The sequence below is a fragment of the Diospyros lotus genome, chromosome 4, assembly GCF_014633365.1.
Source record: "Diospyros lotus cultivar Yz01 chromosome 4, ASM1463336v1, whole genome shotgun sequence".
Classification (NCBI taxonomy): Eukaryota; Viridiplantae; Streptophyta; class Magnoliopsida; order Ericales; family Ebenaceae; genus Diospyros; species Diospyros lotus.
In genome coordinates, this window is record NC_068341.1 from 21,168,094 (window position 1) to 21,189,715 (window position 21,622).

General features: G+C 36.4%; 1 protein-coding gene across 1 annotated transcript; it reads right to left on the bottom strand.

Annotated features, from left to right (window-relative positions):
• Positions 1-5,350: 5,350 nt before the first annotated feature.
• LOC127798833 (pentatricopeptide repeat-containing protein At1g02150-like) lies at positions 5,351-16,402 on the bottom strand. The gene is made up of 2 exons (XM_052332461.1): positions 15,840-16,402; positions 5,351-6,761 (listed from the first exon to the last, which is right to left on the bottom strand). The coding sequence occupies exons 1-2, from the start codon at positions 16,212-16,214 to the stop codon at positions 5,631-5,633; spliced, it is 1,506 nt and encodes a 501-aa protein (XP_052188421.1). The 5' UTR covers positions 16,215-16,402; the 3' UTR covers positions 5,351-5,630.
• Positions 16,403-21,622: the final 5,220 nt, after the last annotated feature.

Here is a 21,622-nt window from a genome sequence, read left to right on the forward strand (position 1 = left end):
GACCCAAATTACTTAATTTTTTTTTGTGATATAGTTAAATGTAAATAAAATTTTATTAATTTTAATTTTAAAAAACTTTTTTCTGCTGAAGTGCTAGTACATGAATAGTTAATAATATATTATAAATTATCTATGTGTTTAGAGAAAAAATTATTTTTTTTATATAAAATTTAGTATCACAAGTAGTGTTTTTATTTCAATGATTATAATTTTTTAAAAAAAATAATTCTAAAAAAAAATTTAAACTATCAATGTCAGAGAACATATCATGTTTTAAAAAAAATTTAAGATTTGAATTTTTTTTTTTCAAATTATCATTATCAAGTAATTTTAAATTTTCTACATTATAAAGGAAATCAAAATTATTTTCGTAAATTTTAAATTGTTCAAATATATTTTGAATAGAAGAAATACCATAATCAACTAAATATGTAAAATAATTAATTTTAAAAGATTCTTCAATAGATAATTTAATCTCCTCATTTTCATTCTTATTAATTTGTTTCTTTCTTCTTATTATACGTTTTTCATGAAATTTTAATTCTATATTTATTTACTCTGCAATTTCTTTAGCAAAAATCAAAGAAAATTTAAAACCATATTCTCTATAATTTTTGAAAAAAGAAATAACACCTTTTAAGTGATCTATTACAATAGTAATATCTATATTTTTACATTGTAAATATTTACTAATTGTATTAACATAAAACAACACATCGTATCAAATAATTATGCCATATAATCGGCAATAGGTGAACATGAGCCTCATCATCTTCTCTTCTTTATTCTATTTTTTATTTTCTATCATTGCTTCTCTCCCTCCTCTCCCCCCCCCCCCCTCTCTCTCTCTTCAGTTGTCACTCAAAAGTAAAAATGTCACACTTCACTTACTCACATTTATTGTTATCATAGGGCAGGGGAAGGGGTTGGCAGCTATTAGTTCAATTAATGGTAAAAATATCCTAAGAGAGATGAATTGAGATATATATATATATATATCTTGATTTCTTTTAACACCGTATAAAGAAAAAAAATTGACTTCGAAATAAACGGATTATGTTTCGAAATCAAAGTTTATATTTGACTAAGTTTCGAAATATAGTATACAAATTTCAAAATGTAAGTTTTTATTTTTAGATATTTCAAAATTTTTAGCTTGTAATTTGAAATACCAATTTTAGCAAATGATGATCTTCTTAAGAATAAGTAAACAATAATATTTATAATCAATAATACTCGTTTGTTTTAAATAAATAGAGTCATTTTTAACTTGACAATCTTTTTTAAGAGTTTGAGTAATGAACAAAAACCAAATGAAAAATAATTTTGAGTACACGAATATTTTAGAGTAGTTCGGTATCAAGTCTTGTCCACTACCTTTAAGTCTTGCCACTTAAAGATTTTCAATCTCAATCACTTTTACCAAAGAAAAAAAGATTTTACCAAGATTCACCCCAAAATCTTTACATGCAATGAGTTTTTAAGACTAAACTCAAACTTCACAACAAATGGTAAATAAAAGAAATTAATTTTACAACCCAAACAACTATGATATCAATAAATACCATACCAATGGCTATACAAACCTCTTATAACAACTTGAGAGAAGGAGAGCTAGGAGTAATAACACTTCTTAATTCCACTTGCTTCTCCTTTACACATTCAATGCACAATAAATAGAAGATTCCTTGCTTTGATACATCAATAAATGCTTTTTGGTTTTGTTATTTTCTTTTTTCATCTTCAAACACCTGCTATTTATATGAAAATATAGAATTTTAATTGTTTATAGCCGTTAGAGATAATATATCACAAAATTTGAAACCATGTTTTGAAACATAACTAAACGGACTTTGAAACATCCCAATTTGTACTAAGGTTTCGAAACATATACTTTATGTTTCGAAATATCAGACTTTACAGCTGGCCCTACAGACTGTGATAGCATTTTATGCAAGACAAAAACATTTACCTACCAAGTTTTACAATGATTACAATTTTAAATTTGAATTTGCTTTCATGAAAATGGAATTAAGAGATTGAATTACTTTTAGATACAAAAACAATTTCCAAAAAATATATATTTCAAATTTTCTTGAACTTACTATTAGAAACGACAAAGGTTTCAGAACATAACATGCATGTTTTGAAATATGGGTACTTAGAAACATTTGTTTTGGACCAAAACCTCACTTTGAAACACATGCATTATATAGATGTTTCGAAACATAACATACATATTCGAAAAATATTTGAAATCTTAACAAGAGAGTTTCCAAACATATATAGAAACATGTTTTGGTGAAGTTTCAAATTATAGACACCAAGTTTCGAAACATAATGCATAAACTTTAGATTTTTTAAACTTTTGAATTTTCGAACCAAAACCATATGTGCATGTTTCGAAACCAAGGACTCTTATTTTGAAACATGATTTTAACACATTGAATTTTTGGATCTAATTTTAGTTTTTCATCAAACATATTTTCTCATTAATTAAAAAATATGTCACAATAGCAGCTATAGTTCGGTAGGGCTAGTGGCACAAGCTCTCTCTATCTTTTTCTTTCTCGCCCACGTCCCGCCATCCATCTCTCTCTAGCACACGCTGTCTCCTTTGGTTTCTATTGATCGATCCAATCGGCGTCTTGCCATTTCTTCCTCAACTTCACCTCTTCCTGGTCTTGGCTCCTTAGTGGTCGGCTGTTGGTGGCCTCGTTCAGTTTTTCTAGGCAGGGCTGACGGGCTCTGCAAATTTTGTATGGCCCTCATTTCTGGGGGCCAATGACTAATGGTCGTCGATGGCCTCCTTCGAGGTAGTAGGGTTGACGACCTCTGAAAATTTTTTGGGGCCCATTTTTCTGGGGGCTGACTACTATCAACCGTTGGTGGCCTTTTTCTGGGCAATAGAGCCAACGACCTCTGAAAATTCCCCCCCCCCCCTCCCCCTTATTTTGGGGGCCCTAAGCATAGCCCTTAGTGGCCTATGTCTTGAACCAACCTTGTTTCTATGGTACCTCTATATTATATCACAAATAACATTGAGTTATATTATGTTATACCACATATACCCTATATTGTATCCCAAATACTTGTATGTTATATCATAAAAATTCTTGTATTGTACTATAGATATCTCTATGTTATACCACAAATACTCATATATCATACCACATGATCTCGTATGTTGTACTATGAATACACCAACGTTGTACCATGTATACCCCTACATTATATTATAGATACCCATATATTGTACCACAAGGACAAGTGTATTATATCATGCATATCCCTATGATATACTACAACTATCATTATGTTACACCACGAATACACCTAAATTACACCATAAATACCATATGTCATACAATAAATACCCTCATTTTTATATCACATATATCCTATGTTATAACACGATAACTATATGTTATTCCAAAAATACTCTTATGTTATATCACAAATATCCTATATTATACCACAGATATCCCCACCTTATACCACAAATATCATTAAGTTATACTAAGAATGTTACTATGTATAACATGAATGCCACTACTTCATGTCATGGATACCACTACATGATATACCTTTACACTATGCTAAATAAGACCTGTATTTTATATCATGAATATCACTATATTATAAGATGAATATTTGTCTAATATACTATGACAAATACTCTTAATTTTATTCCACCAATACCTTAAAATTGTATATATATATATATATGTTATACCAAACATACACTCGAGATGATCGCCCTTGCAAAACGCTCAGTGCTTGTGCCCTCGATTACGATAGGAAAGGTAAATAGCAGTTGGACCTTTGGCTCTTACGCAGAGCGATGATCAAACTCGCAACCTACTGAATTGACACCAATATATTGTTCATCCGACCGCTTGACCTATGTTGTTATACCAAACATACACTCATGTTATACTAGAGATACTCTAAAGTTGAACTTACAAGTAACCTTACTTTGTTACAATGAATACCTAAGACTGTTTCATTGATAGATTGACTTTGTTTATGATTGAGTTAGAAAAATAAGTTGAGGCACGATGTAATTAGGAGATAAGGTAATATGTGTTGAGTTGAAGTGGGATAGGTTAAACAAAACTCCTTTTTGTTAAATTTAAAGTTGGGTTGAGTTTTGTTTAAGTTTTTAATAAAATTATCCTACATTATGTTGTAATATAATAAAATATTTTTATATAATTATAATATTAATATAATATTTCAAACTATAATGTATTATGATAATGTAATGTAGTACAATATATAGTTATATAAAAAATATATTATATAATAATATATTTGATATATATAATAATATTTTAAATTAGTACATTATTTTTTTGATTGTACTGTAATTATTTTAAAAATCTCTTAAGTTGTAATGTATTGGATTAAAAGATATAAAAAGATTAATAATTTTAAAGGTATTTTGAAACACCCTATGGTAGTTATAGAATCTCTGATTTACTTCACTTCTCTTTGCAAGGCCAAAGAAGTGAAGCTTCTATAAAGTTGCAGATGGCATAGAAAAATCACAGAATCAATAGAAGAGAAGCAAAGTGACCTATAAACAGTTTGGCAACAAGTTTTTTTGAATGTATTCTGCTGATTTTTCTGTTTCTGAAATCAGAAAACAGATTCCCAGCCATAATTCAACTCACAAATTTCAACCTTAAGCTCCAAAAAAAGACAGAAAAATCATATATTCTTCCCACTGCAACCAGATAAAGGTGTTTGGCTACCCATTTGACCCTTATAAGCTTTTAATTTAGCTTATAAGATGTGTAGCTTGTTTTTTTAAGTGTTTGGTAACATCCAACAACTTAAAACACTACTAAACTTAAAAGCTCATTCACAAGCATTTGGCAAAAGCCCCCCAAGCTTTTCCAAAAACTCTACTAGGAGTTTTTTGCGTTAACGGAATAAATTATATATTTATTCTCAAAAAAAATATACATTTCCAACTTGTATTCTTCTTCATCCCCCTACCTTCTTTGATCCCACTACTACTAGACCCATCTCCGCTACTGTTAGACCCATCTCCAACCGCCATCGTTGTCATTGTCTGTCACCATCGCCTTTGCCCCAGACCATCTTCTATCGCCTTCATTATCTCCATCATCGCCTCCTTTTACTATCACCATTGCCCCCATCTAAGATTGCATTCACTATATATATATATATATTAATATATATTAAATTAATATATTTAATATTTCTATAATTTTATTTACATTATTCAACATATTTATTTTTGACATTTTTATCAAGTTCTAATACTTTATTAACTCTTTCAAACTAAACATATAATTATTAATTAATAACTTAAAAATATTAAAAATACATTTATTCAAATACGTTATCAACTTATATGCTATTCACTCTTTAAGATTTACACAACTTAAAAATCCATCAACTTAAAAATTGTTAAAAAAAAAAAAAAGAGGGAAAGCCAACCAGCCTCAAGATCCTCCGGCAAACTAATAGAAAAGGAGAAGACTGTTATAACCTTCCCTCCAGTTTGTTGAGAAGTATTTTGGCTCCCTCCTCGACTTCAACATCCGTTCTACCTCTCTCTATTATCTGTTCCTCGCGAGCAGCCACCCTGATGGTTAAAGGATGTAGGGCTCATAAGCTTCATCGTCAAGAAAACCCGTTTGCCTCAACAACCCCACCAAATAATCCTTGCTTCCCGAGTCACCTTCTTGTTCGCATAGCTTCAGAATGGAACAAATGTTAGCAGGCTTCGGTTTCCAGGTTTTGGATCGCTCGACCAAGACAGCCTCCTTAAGGCAGGACAATGCCTCGGAAATCCTCTTCCCTCTTATGTGCCCTTCTGCAAGAATCTCCCATGTGCTTGAATTTGCCTTTCCTCCTCCTTCCACCATTTCATCAAACAAACCTTTAGCCTTCTCAAAAAGCCCTTCTCTAACATACCAACCCATGAGAAGATTCACTATTCTAGGGTCATAAGTTGATTTAACCAACAACCATTCCTCAAAAATCTGTTCTGCCCCTCTGATATCACCAAGCCGGATCAAAGAAGAGATCATAGTATGGTAACCCAAATTTGAAATAGACGGAAAAATTGATTTATAAATGTTCCAGATGCGATAAACCTCCTCCTTGAGGCCAACACCGCCATACAAACTAATGAGATAATGATAAGAAATTCTATTCCGACCTGTGATTCTAGTCTCAACCTTCTTTAGGCAGTCCTCAGCTTTTTCCATCTGTCCCAGTTTAATATACATTGAAGCCATTGTGCTGAACGTTGTCCAGTTTGGATTGATGGTTCTGTCAAGTTTCATCTGTAAAAACACATGTTCCATCTTCCCGACAGATCCTTGGTATCCACAAGATGATAACCAGATGTTATAAGAGTATATATCTAAAGGTATATTTTCCTCCTCCATCTGGGAAACAACCAAGTCAACTTTATCATAATCTTTAAGGTTCAAATAGAGAGTCATTATCACATTGAAAGGAAGTGCATTCCTGGCATAACCTCTATCTCTCATTTTCTCCATTAAAGATTCCGCCTGCTCTCTCATTTGAGCCCGGACATAAGCATTAAGAAGAGCCCCATAAGTACGATTGTCCTTCAATGTATCTGGCAGCTTCAGGAAAAAATTTTCAGCACTTATAATTCCCTGCACTTTGGCAATTAGATCTAATTGAATTGCTGTGTCGGTGGTGGATGTTCTAAACCTCTCTTTTTTGTTGTTCATCCACTCATATACCTGCATATAGGAAAGTTCATAGCTTTAGTCATGGAACGAGATGCAATGGCGAAAACAAAGAAAAGTGAATTGAAGCAAGAAAATTGCTTCATTCCATGCACTGATCATTTATGCATACAAAAACAACATATCAAAGCTTTAAGCCCACTATATGGGGACAAGACTGTTTGTTTACGCATAGAACAAAAAAAATTCCAGTAGAAAAGTTGCTTGCGTTTGTGCATATTATCAGCTGCGCTCTTCCTTGCAGGTGGAAATATTCAATAGTCAGTTGTATGATTGTCCAACTGAACATTTTCCATTGATAACATCAGTAAGTGTAAGAAGTAGGAAGAAGCTAAACTGTATTATAAACAAATCAACTAGAGTTGTATCAAGGGGCCAAACTGTTGCATAGAATTAATTTCGCCAGCACATTAATGTTATCCTCAATTATAATTTATGACTGCTATGTGCATTTACTGAATTTTCAAGTCAAAAGTTACAATAAGTATTGCAAAATCAAGGTAGACGTTACACATATCCAGGTCACATACAGGAGATGAAATAAAGACAGAACCACTAATATAGAACCTACTGTTACACGTACATATAACCATCTAGATGCAATGTAGTAGACTAAGAGATGGATGTTTCCATTTTGTGCAAGCAATATCTTTGATGTCATAACATCCATTAAAATGTAATTATAAGATAATTGTTCACTTTGATGAGTTTTATCTCAAGAACAAAGTTCAAACACCCAATCAAAAGAAAATTCATAATAAGAACCAAATAACCATTAAAGATTATGGCTGAAACATGAGATGTGCTCTAAAATTTGACCTATCCAACCAATTCAAACAAAATTCAGAATATTTAACAAATACATATTTAATACCACAACCAAAAATAGAAAAGATGCTTCAAAACTTGATGAGTTCTATCTCAAGGGCAAGCTTGTATTAAGCAAACCAATAAATTCATGTTGGGAAAATATTATAGGGATTTCTGTATAACGTGACTTTGAATGTGTTAAATCACCATCTTTAAGGTGCTATTTGCCCCCACTAGAATTGCTGCAGGGTTAATGGCAAAACACACCCAAGATTTATCAAAGTCACAGAAATCTGTAGCTAGCAATTTTTGAAGATTTCCATTTAAAACAACTTAGTATATTTTTGAGAGGAGGAGGTAGAGAGCAAATCAATAGATATCATTTCACTAACATGGATTCACCTATTTAATGAGTGAGTGAATAGACAAGTCCATTTGTTAAAGGTCATACATTTTCATTTAAACCAAAGGACACATCATTTTCTAAACAATCGTGTCTCTTTGTAAAAATAGTCATGTCTCTTGAATGTTAAACCCAAAAGGCATATCTCTTGGATTTTAAACCAAAAGACACTTCTCTTAAGTTTAAACTAAAAGACATATCTCTTTGTAAATAGGCATATCTTTTATGAACATGCATGTCTATTTTTAAAGACTCTTGGCTCTTGAAAACAAAACTAAAGATATAAAAAACTTAAGACACCATTTTCTTTTCTTCTGCATTTTAATAGTGTAAATTATTCAACAATTCAAAGAAAACCCATAAGAAGTAAAAAAAGTACACATTAAGTATCACACATCCCTGTTGTGTTTCCATATTGTACTTGTTGGTTTCATCATGTCAATTAAGTGATGGAACACAACTATATCAATTATCTTCATTCATCACCATCTCATGAAATTTCTCCATATGAAGATAGTGTTGAAACTTTATTTTATCATTTCTCCGCCAGGGGATGTTATCCACTGTCGGTCCCAAGTCCGGATAAAGCAAGAGGGTTACGTTAGGTAGCCGACAGCCAACGTAAAACGTAGTCTGATCCAAATATGAATTCTAGACAAACTATTTGTTAGGGCATAACCCACATAAAAGTCTAGAATTCATATAACCAACCCCACATAGTGGGATAAAAGCTGGATATGTTGTTGTTTAAGTATCACACATCCAAAAAATAACACACTGAAATTTAATCATTTTTACCTATAAACAAGCTTCAATTAAGCAAACCAATCAACAACAACAACAACATATCCAGCCTTTATCCCACTATGTGGGGTCGGCTACATGAATTCTAGACTTCCATGTATTTCTGTCTTTTGTCATATCCTCATTTAGATCCATATATTTCATATCAAATTTTAATGTCTCTCCCAAAGTCTTCTTGGGTCTACCTCTACCTCTTTTTGTGACTAATTGTTCCATTTCATCAACTCTCCTCACAGGAGCGTCTCTTACTCTCCTTCTCACATGACCAAACCATCTTAGTCTAGTTTCTCTCATCTTCTCCTCAATTGGCACTACTCCGACCTTATTACGAATAACCAATCAATTCAAACAAAAATCACAAGAAGTGACCAATACCCATTGAGTATCACACAACCAAAACACAATAGATATGATCATCTTTACCTAGGAACAGGTTTGCATCAAGTGAACTAATTGTCATGATCCACGTAGCAAGAGGGGGTGATATAGTAATTAAATGTAATAGGAAGGGAGGAATAGCAAATTAGTAGAATATGCTATAGGGGGGTATAAAGTTTGTTGTTGCTTTGGGCAGGTTGTACGCTCCCCTGCTGTAAGTGGTTACCCACACATGGGGAAGAGAATCCAGCTATATATACAACTGATTCCTTCCACTGACGGATATGCAATTTATTCCAACAAATTCTAAACATTCTCTCTCCTATTCTCTCTCTCTCTCTCTCTCCCTCCTTGTTTCTCTCTTCCCCTAATTTCTCTCTCTCTATCCTTCCTTCTTTCTCCTTCAAATAGCTTGTTGATCGAAGGATTATGGGTCAGATCCTTGGGAGCTGACATTTTGGTACCAGAGTGGTGTCTTGGGAAACACTCGGATGTGTGGGGAAACCTCGCAATGGCGGATGGAACAAGGATGAAACAAATGGAGAACCAGCTACAGCAAGTTGAGACATCCATGGCTGAAATGCAGACCAGAATGGGAACTCTCAAATCCTCAGTAGGAGTAGGGGTGGATAATCAAATTACCCAAGCAATGGAAAGATGGCGAGAAGAAAACCGGGAGCAGAGTGCTCTGTTGAGGGGACAACTGATGGAGCAGATGCAACAATTCGTAAGGATGTTGATGTTCGCATCTCAACAACCAGTAAGGCTTTCAACAAAGTTTCCTCCCAGAGATAGAACACAACCGATCCTTCCTGGGGTAGGGATAGAGCCTCCGCATGCTGGAATGTCAGAATTTGAATTAGAACCAAAGATGATGGAGGAAAGCACGATGGGGAAGAGGCCCGGAGCTCAGGCTCATCGGAACCAGCTGAACTTCCGTGTGCCTAAACTGGACATTCCACTATTTGATGGAGAGAACCTGAGATGGTGGATAAGGAGGTGTGAAAGAATGTTCACGCTATACCAAGTTCAAGAATAGTAGAAAGTCATTCTGGCATCTGCTTACCTGAATGATGCGAGGGACACCTGGTTCCAAGGGTGGCTTGCGACCAAAGAGGGGAGCCCATGGAATGTATTCGCAAGAGACCTCTGTATGAGGTTTGGAGACGAGTTTGACGGATGTGATCGAGGAATTTAATAAGCTCAAGCAAGAGGGAACGGTGCAGGCCTATCAACTCAAATTTGAGGAGCTGAGGTCCTTGATGGTGGTGCATCAACCCCACTTGTCGGAAGAATATTTTGTGTCGAGTTTTATCAGTGGTCTAGGGGATGAGATGAGACCAATGGTTAAAACGATGCAACCATGGATAGTGGAACAAGCCGCTGATAGAACAAGGCTACAAGAAACTACAATTGAGGCACTGATGAAGAAACAGAGGAACCAAGTTAAGGGGGTAATCACTGGTGGATGGCAGGCGGGAAACAGAGTCACTAGAAGGGGTACGGGGCAAGGTGGCAAGGGAGTCTTGGCCTTGCCTCCGACAGTCACCAACCCTGCTGATGAGGGAAGATTGATGGAGCAAAGGCGTCAGGCAAGTCTCTGCTATAAGTGCGAAGATAAATACTTTTTTGGGCATAAGTGCAAGAGACAGCTGTTGATATTAGAAACATAAGGGAATGAAGAGGAAGGGGTAAATGTAACCCCAGAAGTTGATGAAGAAGATAGAGGGGAGATTTCTCTACACGCCCTTAAAGGATCAACCAACAGCAAGATAATTAAGATGGAGGGAGGAGCCCATAATGTTCCGATGATGGTGCTTATAGACAGTGGGAGTACCCACAGCTTCTTGGATGAAGCCATGGCTCGGAAATTAGAGTGTGAGATCTCAAGCTCACACCCTCTATCAATAACAGTAGCAAATGGTAATAAGGTTTTGAGCTAGTCCTCCTGTGTGGGTATTGCTGAGAAATGAACGGTGAAGAATTTGTGGTTGATTTGAGGCTACTTAAGCTAGGAGGTTGTGATGTGGTGCTTGGGGTAGATTGGATGAAGGGGATTAGCCCTATTAGTTTCAATTTCAACAAAATAAAGGTAACTTTTGAGAAAGATGGGAAGAAAAAGACCCTAACAGGCAGTCAGGAGTGTGTAAAATGATCTTGGGAAAGAGGTTGTAAAGGATGTTTAAGAGCAAACTCTCCTAGGTGGCCCAGCTTTTTCCATACATGCCCTGGAACTCACTCAAGAGCAATGGGAGCAGGAAGGGGAGTTGGCAGCAGTGAACTAAAACGCGGCCTAGGTGGCGCCGAGGCACTAGGTGGCCGCTGGCCGCCCCGACTGTGGCCTAATCGACCACCTTAGGCACCGGCCCGGCTAATCGGTACCGGGCGGCCGCCTAGCCGCGTGAACGCTTGGCCGATTATGGCCGCGTGAAGCCTGGCCGATTGTTTTTTCCCCTTCTCTCTCGCGCGCACCACCACCGATTGTCTATTGCAGAGTCGCCGTCACCGTCGCCTCTCTCGTGTTCGCACGCCACCACCGTTTCTTGCAGTTGCAGAGTTGCCGTCGCTGCTTTCCATTCCTGTTAGCCTTGTCGTCGCACGCCGCCGCTTCCTCCGGTATGTATCCATCTTCCTCCACCTCCACCAACAGCAGCAAGTAGCAACGCAAGCTTGCTGCTCCTTGCTACATGTTGCAGCAACGCAAGCCTGCGTGCTTGCTGCAACAGCAAGCATCAAGCAGCAAGTTGCAGCTCTTTGCTGCAGCACCGAGATTTAATATTTGCTCGCATCCGAGTCGTCTCCTTACTGCTCCTTGTTGCTGCCTTTCTTAATATTTTAAATATTTTAATATTTACAAGCAAGTGTTGTTACATCATTTATTTTAATATTTGTTAATATATTAATAAAAAATAAAAAAAACTCTAGGCGGCGCCTAGGCCCCGTCTAGGCGCCAGTCTGCCGCCCGACTAGCGCCTAGCGCCTAGCGCCTTTTAGAACACTGGTTGGCAGTGATAGTGAACAGCAGCTCACATGAACCTTGAAAGGTACAAGAAATCAACTCTCTTAACATGCTTTTAATTGAATTTAGGGACCTTTTTTCCGAGCCATCTGCCCTACCACCCAAAAGGTCACTTGATCACACCATTAACCTAAAACCCAATGCCGAGCATGTTAACCTAAGATCATATCGATACTTACCTAGATAGAAGACTAAAATTGAAAAGCTCATTAAGGATATGTTACAAAAATCCATCTACAACCAAGCCATAGCCCGTTTGCATCTCCCATGTTACTTGTCAAAAAGAAAGATGGTTCATGGCAGTTTTGTGTCGATTACTGCCAACTCAATGCCATGACCATCAAGGACTAGTTTCCCATACCTATTGTGGAAGATTTGCTTGATGAATTAAAAAATGCTTCTATTTTCACCAAACTCGACCTAAGATCTGGTTATCATCAAATTAAGATGAGGCTGAAAGACATCCCCAAAACAGCCTTCAAAACCCACCAAGGGCATTATGAATTCATAATAATGCCCTTTAGCCTCACCAATACTCCAGCAACCTTCCAAGCATTGATGAACCAGATTTTTTAACCTTATTACGCAAATTTATATTGGTTTTGTTTGATGACATTTTGATCTTCAACCCCACCTTTGCCCAGCACTTAGTCCACCTGAAAACTACCCTTGAGGTCCTTAGATTCAATAAATTGTATGTTAAGGAGTCGAAATGTGCCTTTGCACAAAAGCAAGTGGAATATCTAAGGCACATTATATCAAAAACAGGGGTGAGCACTGACCCCAGCAAGGTGGCAGTAATGATTGCTTGGCCTAGACCTCAGAATGTCAAGGGTTTGAGAGGATTTTTGGGATTAACCGGCTACTACTGCCGGTTCGCAAAAGGATACGATGTCATCAGCCGACCTCTCACCAACCTCTTGAAGAAGGACGGATTTCAATGGGACTCCAAGGCAGAAGAGGCTTTCAGTGAGCTTAAACAAGCCATGAGTGAGGTACCAACCTTAAGCCTACCAGATTTCAGCAAGCCTTTTGTTCTGGAAATAGATGCGAGTGCTAAGGGTATTGGGGTAGTGTTGGTTCAGGAAGGAAGACCGGTAGCGTTCCTAAGCCAAGCTCTATCACCTAGACACCTTGGGCTAAGTATCTATGAGAAGGAGTTATTAGCGGTCTTAATGGCAACGGAGAAATGGCGTTATTATCTGGAAGGAGGAAGATTTGTGATTAAAACAGACCACGAGAGTCTGAAATTCTTACTACAGAAGAAGTTGCACACTCAACTGCAAAGGAAGGGGATGACAAAGCTAATGGGATTGGATTATGTAATCCAATATAGGAAGGGAAAGGAAAACCTAGCAACATATGCACTGTCTAGGTGTTTTGAGGAGGGAAGTTTGGCTGCAATCACCACCATCGTTCCCGATTGGTGCCAAGAGGTAGTTGACAGTTACGAAGCAACTGGAAGGACCAAGGAACTTCTTCAGCAACTGATGGTAAACCCATCATCAAGACCAGGTTACACTTTGAGCAATGGCTTAATCCGGTACTGGTGATAGGAGAGGATGAGGAGCTGAGGAGGAAAACAATAGAAGCATTGCACGCTTCCCTATTGGGGGACATTCGAGTATTGAGAACACCTATCACAAGGTCAAACAATTATTCCAATGGCCAAGAATGAAAAGGTATGTCAAGGATTTTGTATTAAGTTGTGATACTTGCAAGAGATGTAAGTCCGAGAATGTAGCCAAGCCAGGGCTACTACAGCCACTGAATATACCTGGGGGACCCTAGGAGAGTATCTCAATGGACTTCATTGAGTGACTTCCCAAATCAGAAGGAAAGGACTACATCATAGTGATAGTAGACAGGTTCACCAAGTATGGCCGCTTCATTGGATTAGTTCACCCCTACACTACTCAAGAGGTAGCGAAGGTGTTCTTAGATCAGGTTATTAAGCTACACGGTGCACCTAAGGCCATAGTATCTGATTGCGACAAGATTTTTACTAGTTTGTTGTGGAAAGAGCTGATGGGACTGCTGGGTGTTAAGCTTCATATGTCGACTGCTTACCATCCTGAATCAGATGGGCAAACTGAAAGGGTGAATCAGCGTTTGGAGATGTATCTAAGATGTTCTTGCTTCCTACAGCCAAGAACCTGGCACAAGTGGCTTCCTATGGCCCAGTGGTGGTACAACTCTAACCACCACAGATCCATAAAGAGGTCTCCTTTCGAAGCACTCTATGGCTATAAACCGCCCTTCTACCATCCCTAGGAGACTCCTCTACAGTAGCAGCTTTGGATGTTTACTTCCAACAAAGGCAGCAAGCTTTGCAAGTGCCCAAAAAAGAATTAGCTAATTCCCAGAACCGAATGAAGCAGTTTGCAAATAGGAGAATGAGTGAAAGGGAATTTCAAGTTGGTGAATCGATATATCTGAAGCTTAAGTCGAGTCACCTAAGGGCTTTACTACAAAACCCCAGCTCCAAGTTGAACCCAAGATTCTATGGTCCATTTCCCATCACTGCAAAGGTGGGAAATGTAGCATACAGGCTGCAACTACCAAAAGGTTCCAACATCCACCCGATATTCCATGTGGCACTCCTAAAAAAATCAGTGGGGGCACAACCAACGAGTCCTACCCTACCATGTCTCCCAAGTGCCAATGACAGTACTAAGGAGCCTATAGTTGTGCTGGATAGAAGGGTGATCTACAAGCATGGGGCTCCTATCCCTCGAGTTCTCATCAAGTGGTCTCATCTCCACTCGGATAAAAACACATTGGAATACCTTCCGGACATGCTCCACCAATTTCCGAGAGTAGCTAGCCTTCTCCACATTTCTAGAGAACAATAAAATTTTGTAGGGAGGGGTAATTGTCATGATTCACGTAGCAAGAGGGGGTGATATAGTAATTAAATGTAATAGGAAGGGAGGAATAGCAAATTAGTAGAATATGCTATAGGGGGGGTACAAAGTTTGTTGCTGCTTTGGGCATGTTGTACATTCCCCTGTTGTAAGCGGTTACCCGCACAGGGGGAAGAGAATCCAGCTATATATACAGCTGATTCCTTCCACTGATGGATATGCAATTTATTCCAACAAATTCTAAGCATTCTCTCTCCTATTTTCTCTCCCTCCCTCTCTGTTTCTCTCTTCCCCTAATTTCTCTCTCTCTATCGTTCCTTCTTTCTCCTTCGAACAGCTTGCTGATTGAAGGATTACGGGTCAGATTCTTGGGAGCTGACACTAATCAATTCAAACAAAAACCACAAGTAAAAAATATTCATTGAGCCCCACATAACCAAGACATAATAAAAATTAAAATTTGATCACTTTTACCTAAGGGCAAGCTTGTATCAAGCAAACGAATCAATTCAAACAAATTCGGAAAACAACAGCCAATGGAAGCCTAAAACTTGATGAACTTTACCTCAAGAGGAAGCTTTCATCAAGCTAGCCAACCAACCAAATCAAACAAAATTCATAATACGTACCAGAAATACCCATAAAACATCACACGACCAAAACATGAATAATATCTTAAACTCGATCAATTCTACCTAAGAGCAAGCTTGTACCCAGCCAACCAACCGACCAACTCAAACAAAATTCAGAGGAAAAAGCAAATACCCAATTAACATGTTGAAGAATGTTACCTCAAGAGCAGGCTTATAACGCCTGAACTTCCTCAACTGTCTAACAACTCTACAAAGCTCCCACTTGGTGAGCCTCTTGCCTTCTTTCTCGCACTGGTTCAGCACAGTTGCAGAACCCATTTCCGGGTCCTCCATCATCGATATCCTCCTGTACACAGCGTTCCATTTGATTGGCGGCCTCCCCTCGTAGTCCACAGTCCCGTAGCTGTGGACCTGTGATATCGAACACCTAACCGTTACCATGGGTGGCTTACGCGCTCTAACTGTTCGAAGAAATGCCGAACTGGGAAAACCGGCGGGAAAGGAGAGAGAGTGAGCGAGAGAAACATGGTTGTGTTGCAGGGGAGATCGTACAATGCCGGATTGGATAAGCATTTTGGTTTTGACGAAATCCACGCACCAGGTGAGACAGGAGCGGCTTGGGTTTTACAGAGCCAAGGCCTTCCAATTGCTTTGATTTGTATTTGAACATAATCTCATGGCTAGTGTTAGGTAGTTATTATTATTATTATTATTTGTGTGCCCAACTCATAAATTAAGCTTGTGTCACAACCTATAAGAGTCACATGAAGACCCAATTTATAGGTCCAACAGATTTCATAGGTTCAACAATTTGTTATTGGGCTTCTTTAATTCACTGATAATTTCAGTTATATATGTAAGCTATTTATTAGTAATAATAGATTTAAGCCAATCAAAAATAAACACGTCATCACTATCAAGTTAAAATTTAAAATTTTATATTTGTACTTATGAAGAATCTGATTCAAATTAAAAGACCTTGAACACTTTGATTGGTGTACTATGCATAGAATGCCAAATCCAATTGCACAAGTGATGATATTCTTAAATCAAGATTGGTTATTAGCCACTGGAATGAACCGTGTGTATTTTTGCTAAAAAGATTATAGCTAGTATCTAATTTAGACAAGTCAAATATTATGGGTCAATGACACTTACATCCCTTGAGATGGATATGTAAGTGGTAATGGCTAGCTACCAATGGTAGTCGTTGTCTCGCTAGGTGAACTCTAACATCATTAAAAGTAAAAAGAAAAAGAAAAAGAAATAGAGAAAGTACGAGAAGAAAATGGAGATGGATATGTACTAGGCAAGTTTCTTGTGGAAATAAAGAGAGAGGAGGAAAAATCTTTTTCTAGTTAAACGTAAAACTTAGAAACTAGGAAGTACTTAGGTTCTTTGTGGAATGGAAGAAAAATATGGTCTCAGGGACAGTGAAGCTAGATTAAGGCATTTTTTGGTATTTTGATCAAGTTAATTGTCATTTAATGATGGGAAAATAGATTGATACAAGTTTTAAATATTGAAAAAAGTCTTTGTAATTACTCAAAATTAATGGATAGTAGCTGAAATTTACCTAATCTTAACTGGTGTCAGCTTAATTTTCCTGAAGCAACATATCTAACCTTGACTTTGTTAACACCAAATTTTAATTGAGAATTGTTGAGTTATGTTTTGATAATGATAAAATCTTTAGCAAAACTTTAATAAATTTAACATTAAATTAATAATTGAGTTAAGCCTTGTATGAATCGAGTAACATGCTAACCTACTCGAGTAAAGTTCTCTAATAATCGAATGAATGTGATTAAAAAAGTTAGTTTTAATCAATCTTCAAAAATATCACTTGAGTATTCAATTTTAATAATCGAATAAATTAGTTTTTAGACTTATCGTTAATCTAGTAAGAAAAATATCAGTTGAGTGACAAGTTGTCATACTTGACTACCTTAATGGATAAGTTGAATACTACTTGTAAAGTGTTAGAGTAATCAATTATACCTACTGTACTCAAATAATGCATTGAAAAATACTTCGATCCAATAATCTGATTAATATTTAACTAAATCAAAATGTTATTTGAGTAAACGTGCTTAGTAATCAAGTAAGAAACAAAACTGGAATAGCAAGCCTCTATGCTTATATAGTTAATCGACTAAAAGAAATAAGTAATCGAGTATAATATCTTTTTAGTTGAGTAATGAATTCTCTTACTCGAGTAATATATCGATCGTAAAATGTCAAGTTTCTGTACTTTGACATTAATCAACTAAGAGTTTTGTTTAATCTAGCATCTTGTTTCTTAGTCAAGTAAATCTATACCTTAGTCAAATATATTATGTTGAACAAAGAGTGAGTCTTTGTATTTTATTTATTAATTGATTATCAAGTATATCATACTCAAGTAATGACATGATTCAATTGAATACCAAAAATTACCAATTGAGTAGTATTCCATTTGAAGCACATATGTTAATAATCATGTATAATCTAATTAGTATTTGAGTAGTGTTATTACGTATCAAGTATCTATGTGACTTAGTCATAAATTTGATTGGACAAATACTACCAAAAAAAAAATAGAGACGAATTAGGAAAAAAGATTTTAGAGACAGATTTAGATACAAAAAATATCCATCTTTGAGTTAGAGAACGAATTTGAGATGGATATTTTCTATCTCTAAAATTTTTTCCTTTAGAGACGGATTCAAAAATGGAAAATTTCCATCTCTGATGTCAAAGACAAGAAGTTTTCCATCTCTGGAATTTTTTTCCATCCAGAGACGGAATTTTTGTCTTTAAAATGGATTCAAAGATGGAATTGTTCCATCTTCGAAATTAGAGATGTAATATTTTTCGTCTTTGAACTCAGAGCCAGATAAACTTCCCTCTCTAATTTTTCAATTATATTAAGGGTTTTTATTTTATAATAAAATAATCATTTTTTTTCACATCATGAAAGTATTATTATAATAGCATAATTATTATTGCCTTAATGATTTTTATTTTTTGGTAAAATGACCTTTCTTATATATATAATTCTTCTAGATTGCTGTAGGAATAATATTATAATCCAAGAATACAAATAATTAAAATAATTCTTCTAGATTGTGAGGCTGCAGGGGTTCCCACGAGGGACCTTGCTTGTGCAGCTTTGGGGGTTCCATCAAGAACCCCCCGTGTGCATGTTCGTGGGAGTTTCTCCAAGAACCCCTGTAGGTGCCCTATGTGTCACTATTATCAGGTGACATGTGTCCCCTGTTCAGTCCTTGTTTTGCATGCCTATAAATATGACATTTTCTTCTTTAGGTAAAGGATTCCAACTTTTGCGTTCTTATCTCACTTATTATGTCTACATGCGTTCCTACTATACATCCAGCAAAATCCTTGCACTTTGCAGTTCTTTCGGAGATCTTTTCTTACTGTTATTGACTTGAGCGTTGGAGAGCATACGCGTGTGAGGAATCCCCTCATGCCTTTCAACCTGGCTTTTGGGTACATATTCACATGAAGAATAGGTTACGTGGAACCTCCACAGTTTAAGCTAAAGAAACCTATGCAGTTCCAAGGTGTAGAACTCTCACAATTCAAGCCAAAGAACCCTCGCAGTTCAAGCCAAAGCCTGTAGTTCAAGCGTAAGAACCCTTGAAATTCCAAGGTGTGGAACCCACACAGTTCAAGCCAAATAACCTGAATTTCACCCCTATGAGCAGTCATTCGACAGTTGTTCATCTAGTTTCGTTCGCTTTGCTGAGATCTGAGATTTTCCCAAACAACAAATTTCAATTGTTATATTTTGGCAACAACAGAGTTAAATGTGCAATAAAAGCAATCGGAATCTCTTCTTCGTGCTTGAAGGTAATCGTTAACTATTAAGTATTTTATTTGATGTTTTTGTTATATGCATATGGCTGATATCACCATGTCATGCAAGAAATGATTATTTTCTTTGCTTCTTTATTTGGTTTTTGAAAATAGTTTTGAAAACTAGTTTGATTTCTTGCATCTACTGCCAAGTGTTAGCACACCTTTCAATGGTATAGAGCCTCGACTCAGTGATTTTAGCCTATGCATGTGTTTGTGTAATGGTTTGCTTGTTTCAAACATGGATGTTGTTTGATGTTTTTGCAAGATCTTTAATAACTATCAATTGGTTTGTCCAGACTATTGACTGTTCTGAGAGACCCACAAAAACAGTTGACTTTCTTCATAAAGTGTTAACATGTTTGATGTAGTGGGAGAAAAGTCGATCGATTTTGGAAATTCGTCGACAGTTTCTGTATAAATGCTAAAAACAATCGACCATTTTGAAGACAAAGTTAGCTTTGCCGGTTGTTTTCTTTTGGTAGGTGACAGAATACAATGAGATTGTATTAGATAGCAAAACCGAAAGATATGACATGAGATGTCAATAGTTCGAAAAGTGACATACATTACATAGAGACGATTTATTTATTGTTATTGTTGTGCATTATTTTTGGTGAGATCGAATGAGTGATCATGGACTAGATTCAATGTGATTGAATGGATGGATGAATGCTACCAGTATTTAATGTGATAAAATTTTTAATCTATTATTTCATTTTCTATGTAAGAGACATAAGTCTCCATTTTTTTTTTTTTCATTTTTAGATTCAAATGTATTGTACATTAGTTTATGTAAAATGAAGAAAAAATATCGAGTGTTAGTGTGATTGAGCATGGAGCCATCAAGAGTTAGTGACTTTGTTAGGTTTGTGACTCAAAATGTATTGGGCCAGTTAAATAAATATATATATTGGGTTAGGCCATTGGTGTTAAAAGCCCAAGCCCAAGTTTGCTTTATTATTCTTTTGTATTAATCCCAGCTGTGTCCTTTGGCACACATATATATAAAGTTGCATTTGGGGGAAATCATGGTGCAGATTATTCATGAGCAGAGGCATTCTTTAATCTTAAAACCCCAGCTTTGATTCTCTCCTTGTGGGTATCACTGTAATGGGGAGAGTTTGAGAGGTTGAGAGATTGAGATGCTCTAGGTCACAATGTACACGAACAGAATCAAAGAATTGCGTGAGATGAAGCAATCTGGTAAGAGAATATGGTAAGAGATAACCCTAGTTTCTTGTATTGTCTTTTTCATTGTGATGTCACTGTGTTGTGCGAGAGAGGAATGCGAATGTTGTGAGTGCTGTGAATGACTTGTGTCTTTCAATGTAAGTGATTTTTTCTGATTCTTGTAGATAGCTATGTAATCCTCTGTAATTGATTATAATCAGTTGTAAACTCATCGTATATTCTAGTGGATTGACTAGGGGCGAAACCCCTACAGTGAGTAGGATTCTTTCAAATCCGAACACGTATATCTCTTGTTCTTGGGTGCGTTGTGTTGTGGTTTTTCATTTATGTTTCGGCTTCCAATTTCACATAGTTTTCTTGGTACCTCTCTTGGTCTAGGTCGTGTGGCTGTGTGTGATTGATTCGCAGGGTACATCAATAGACTTGAAGGAGCAAGGCTGTTTAGAGAAAGATCAAACATATGGGATATGTTTGTGTGTGAATGTGTTTCTTAGCCTCTATTAATTAAATCTAGGGGCTTGGATTTAATTAATAAGCTAATGTCCATGATCATCCAGTTAATTGATTTATATGCATTTGTTTTGTGATGTATGTGATACATACTAAAAACATCTTCATATGGGAAGTGAGACCTTAAAATAAAGACCAGAAATCTTTCCAAAATTGTGTAAATTTAAATATTAAATTAAAGCGATAAATGTGATTTATTATGACCCTCCATCATCTTAGGGAATTGTTGCTCAATTGGGTGTATTCTGGACACCAAAAGACAGAAGGGTGCATTTCATAAGATTTGATTGATATACCTATCTAAAGTATGTGATGTTGTCAGTGTACCCATACGGATATGCCCAAGAAACTATAAATATGAGGTCATAGATGTTCAAATTAGTTATTGATTGAGGCGAAGGGTAAGATTTAAC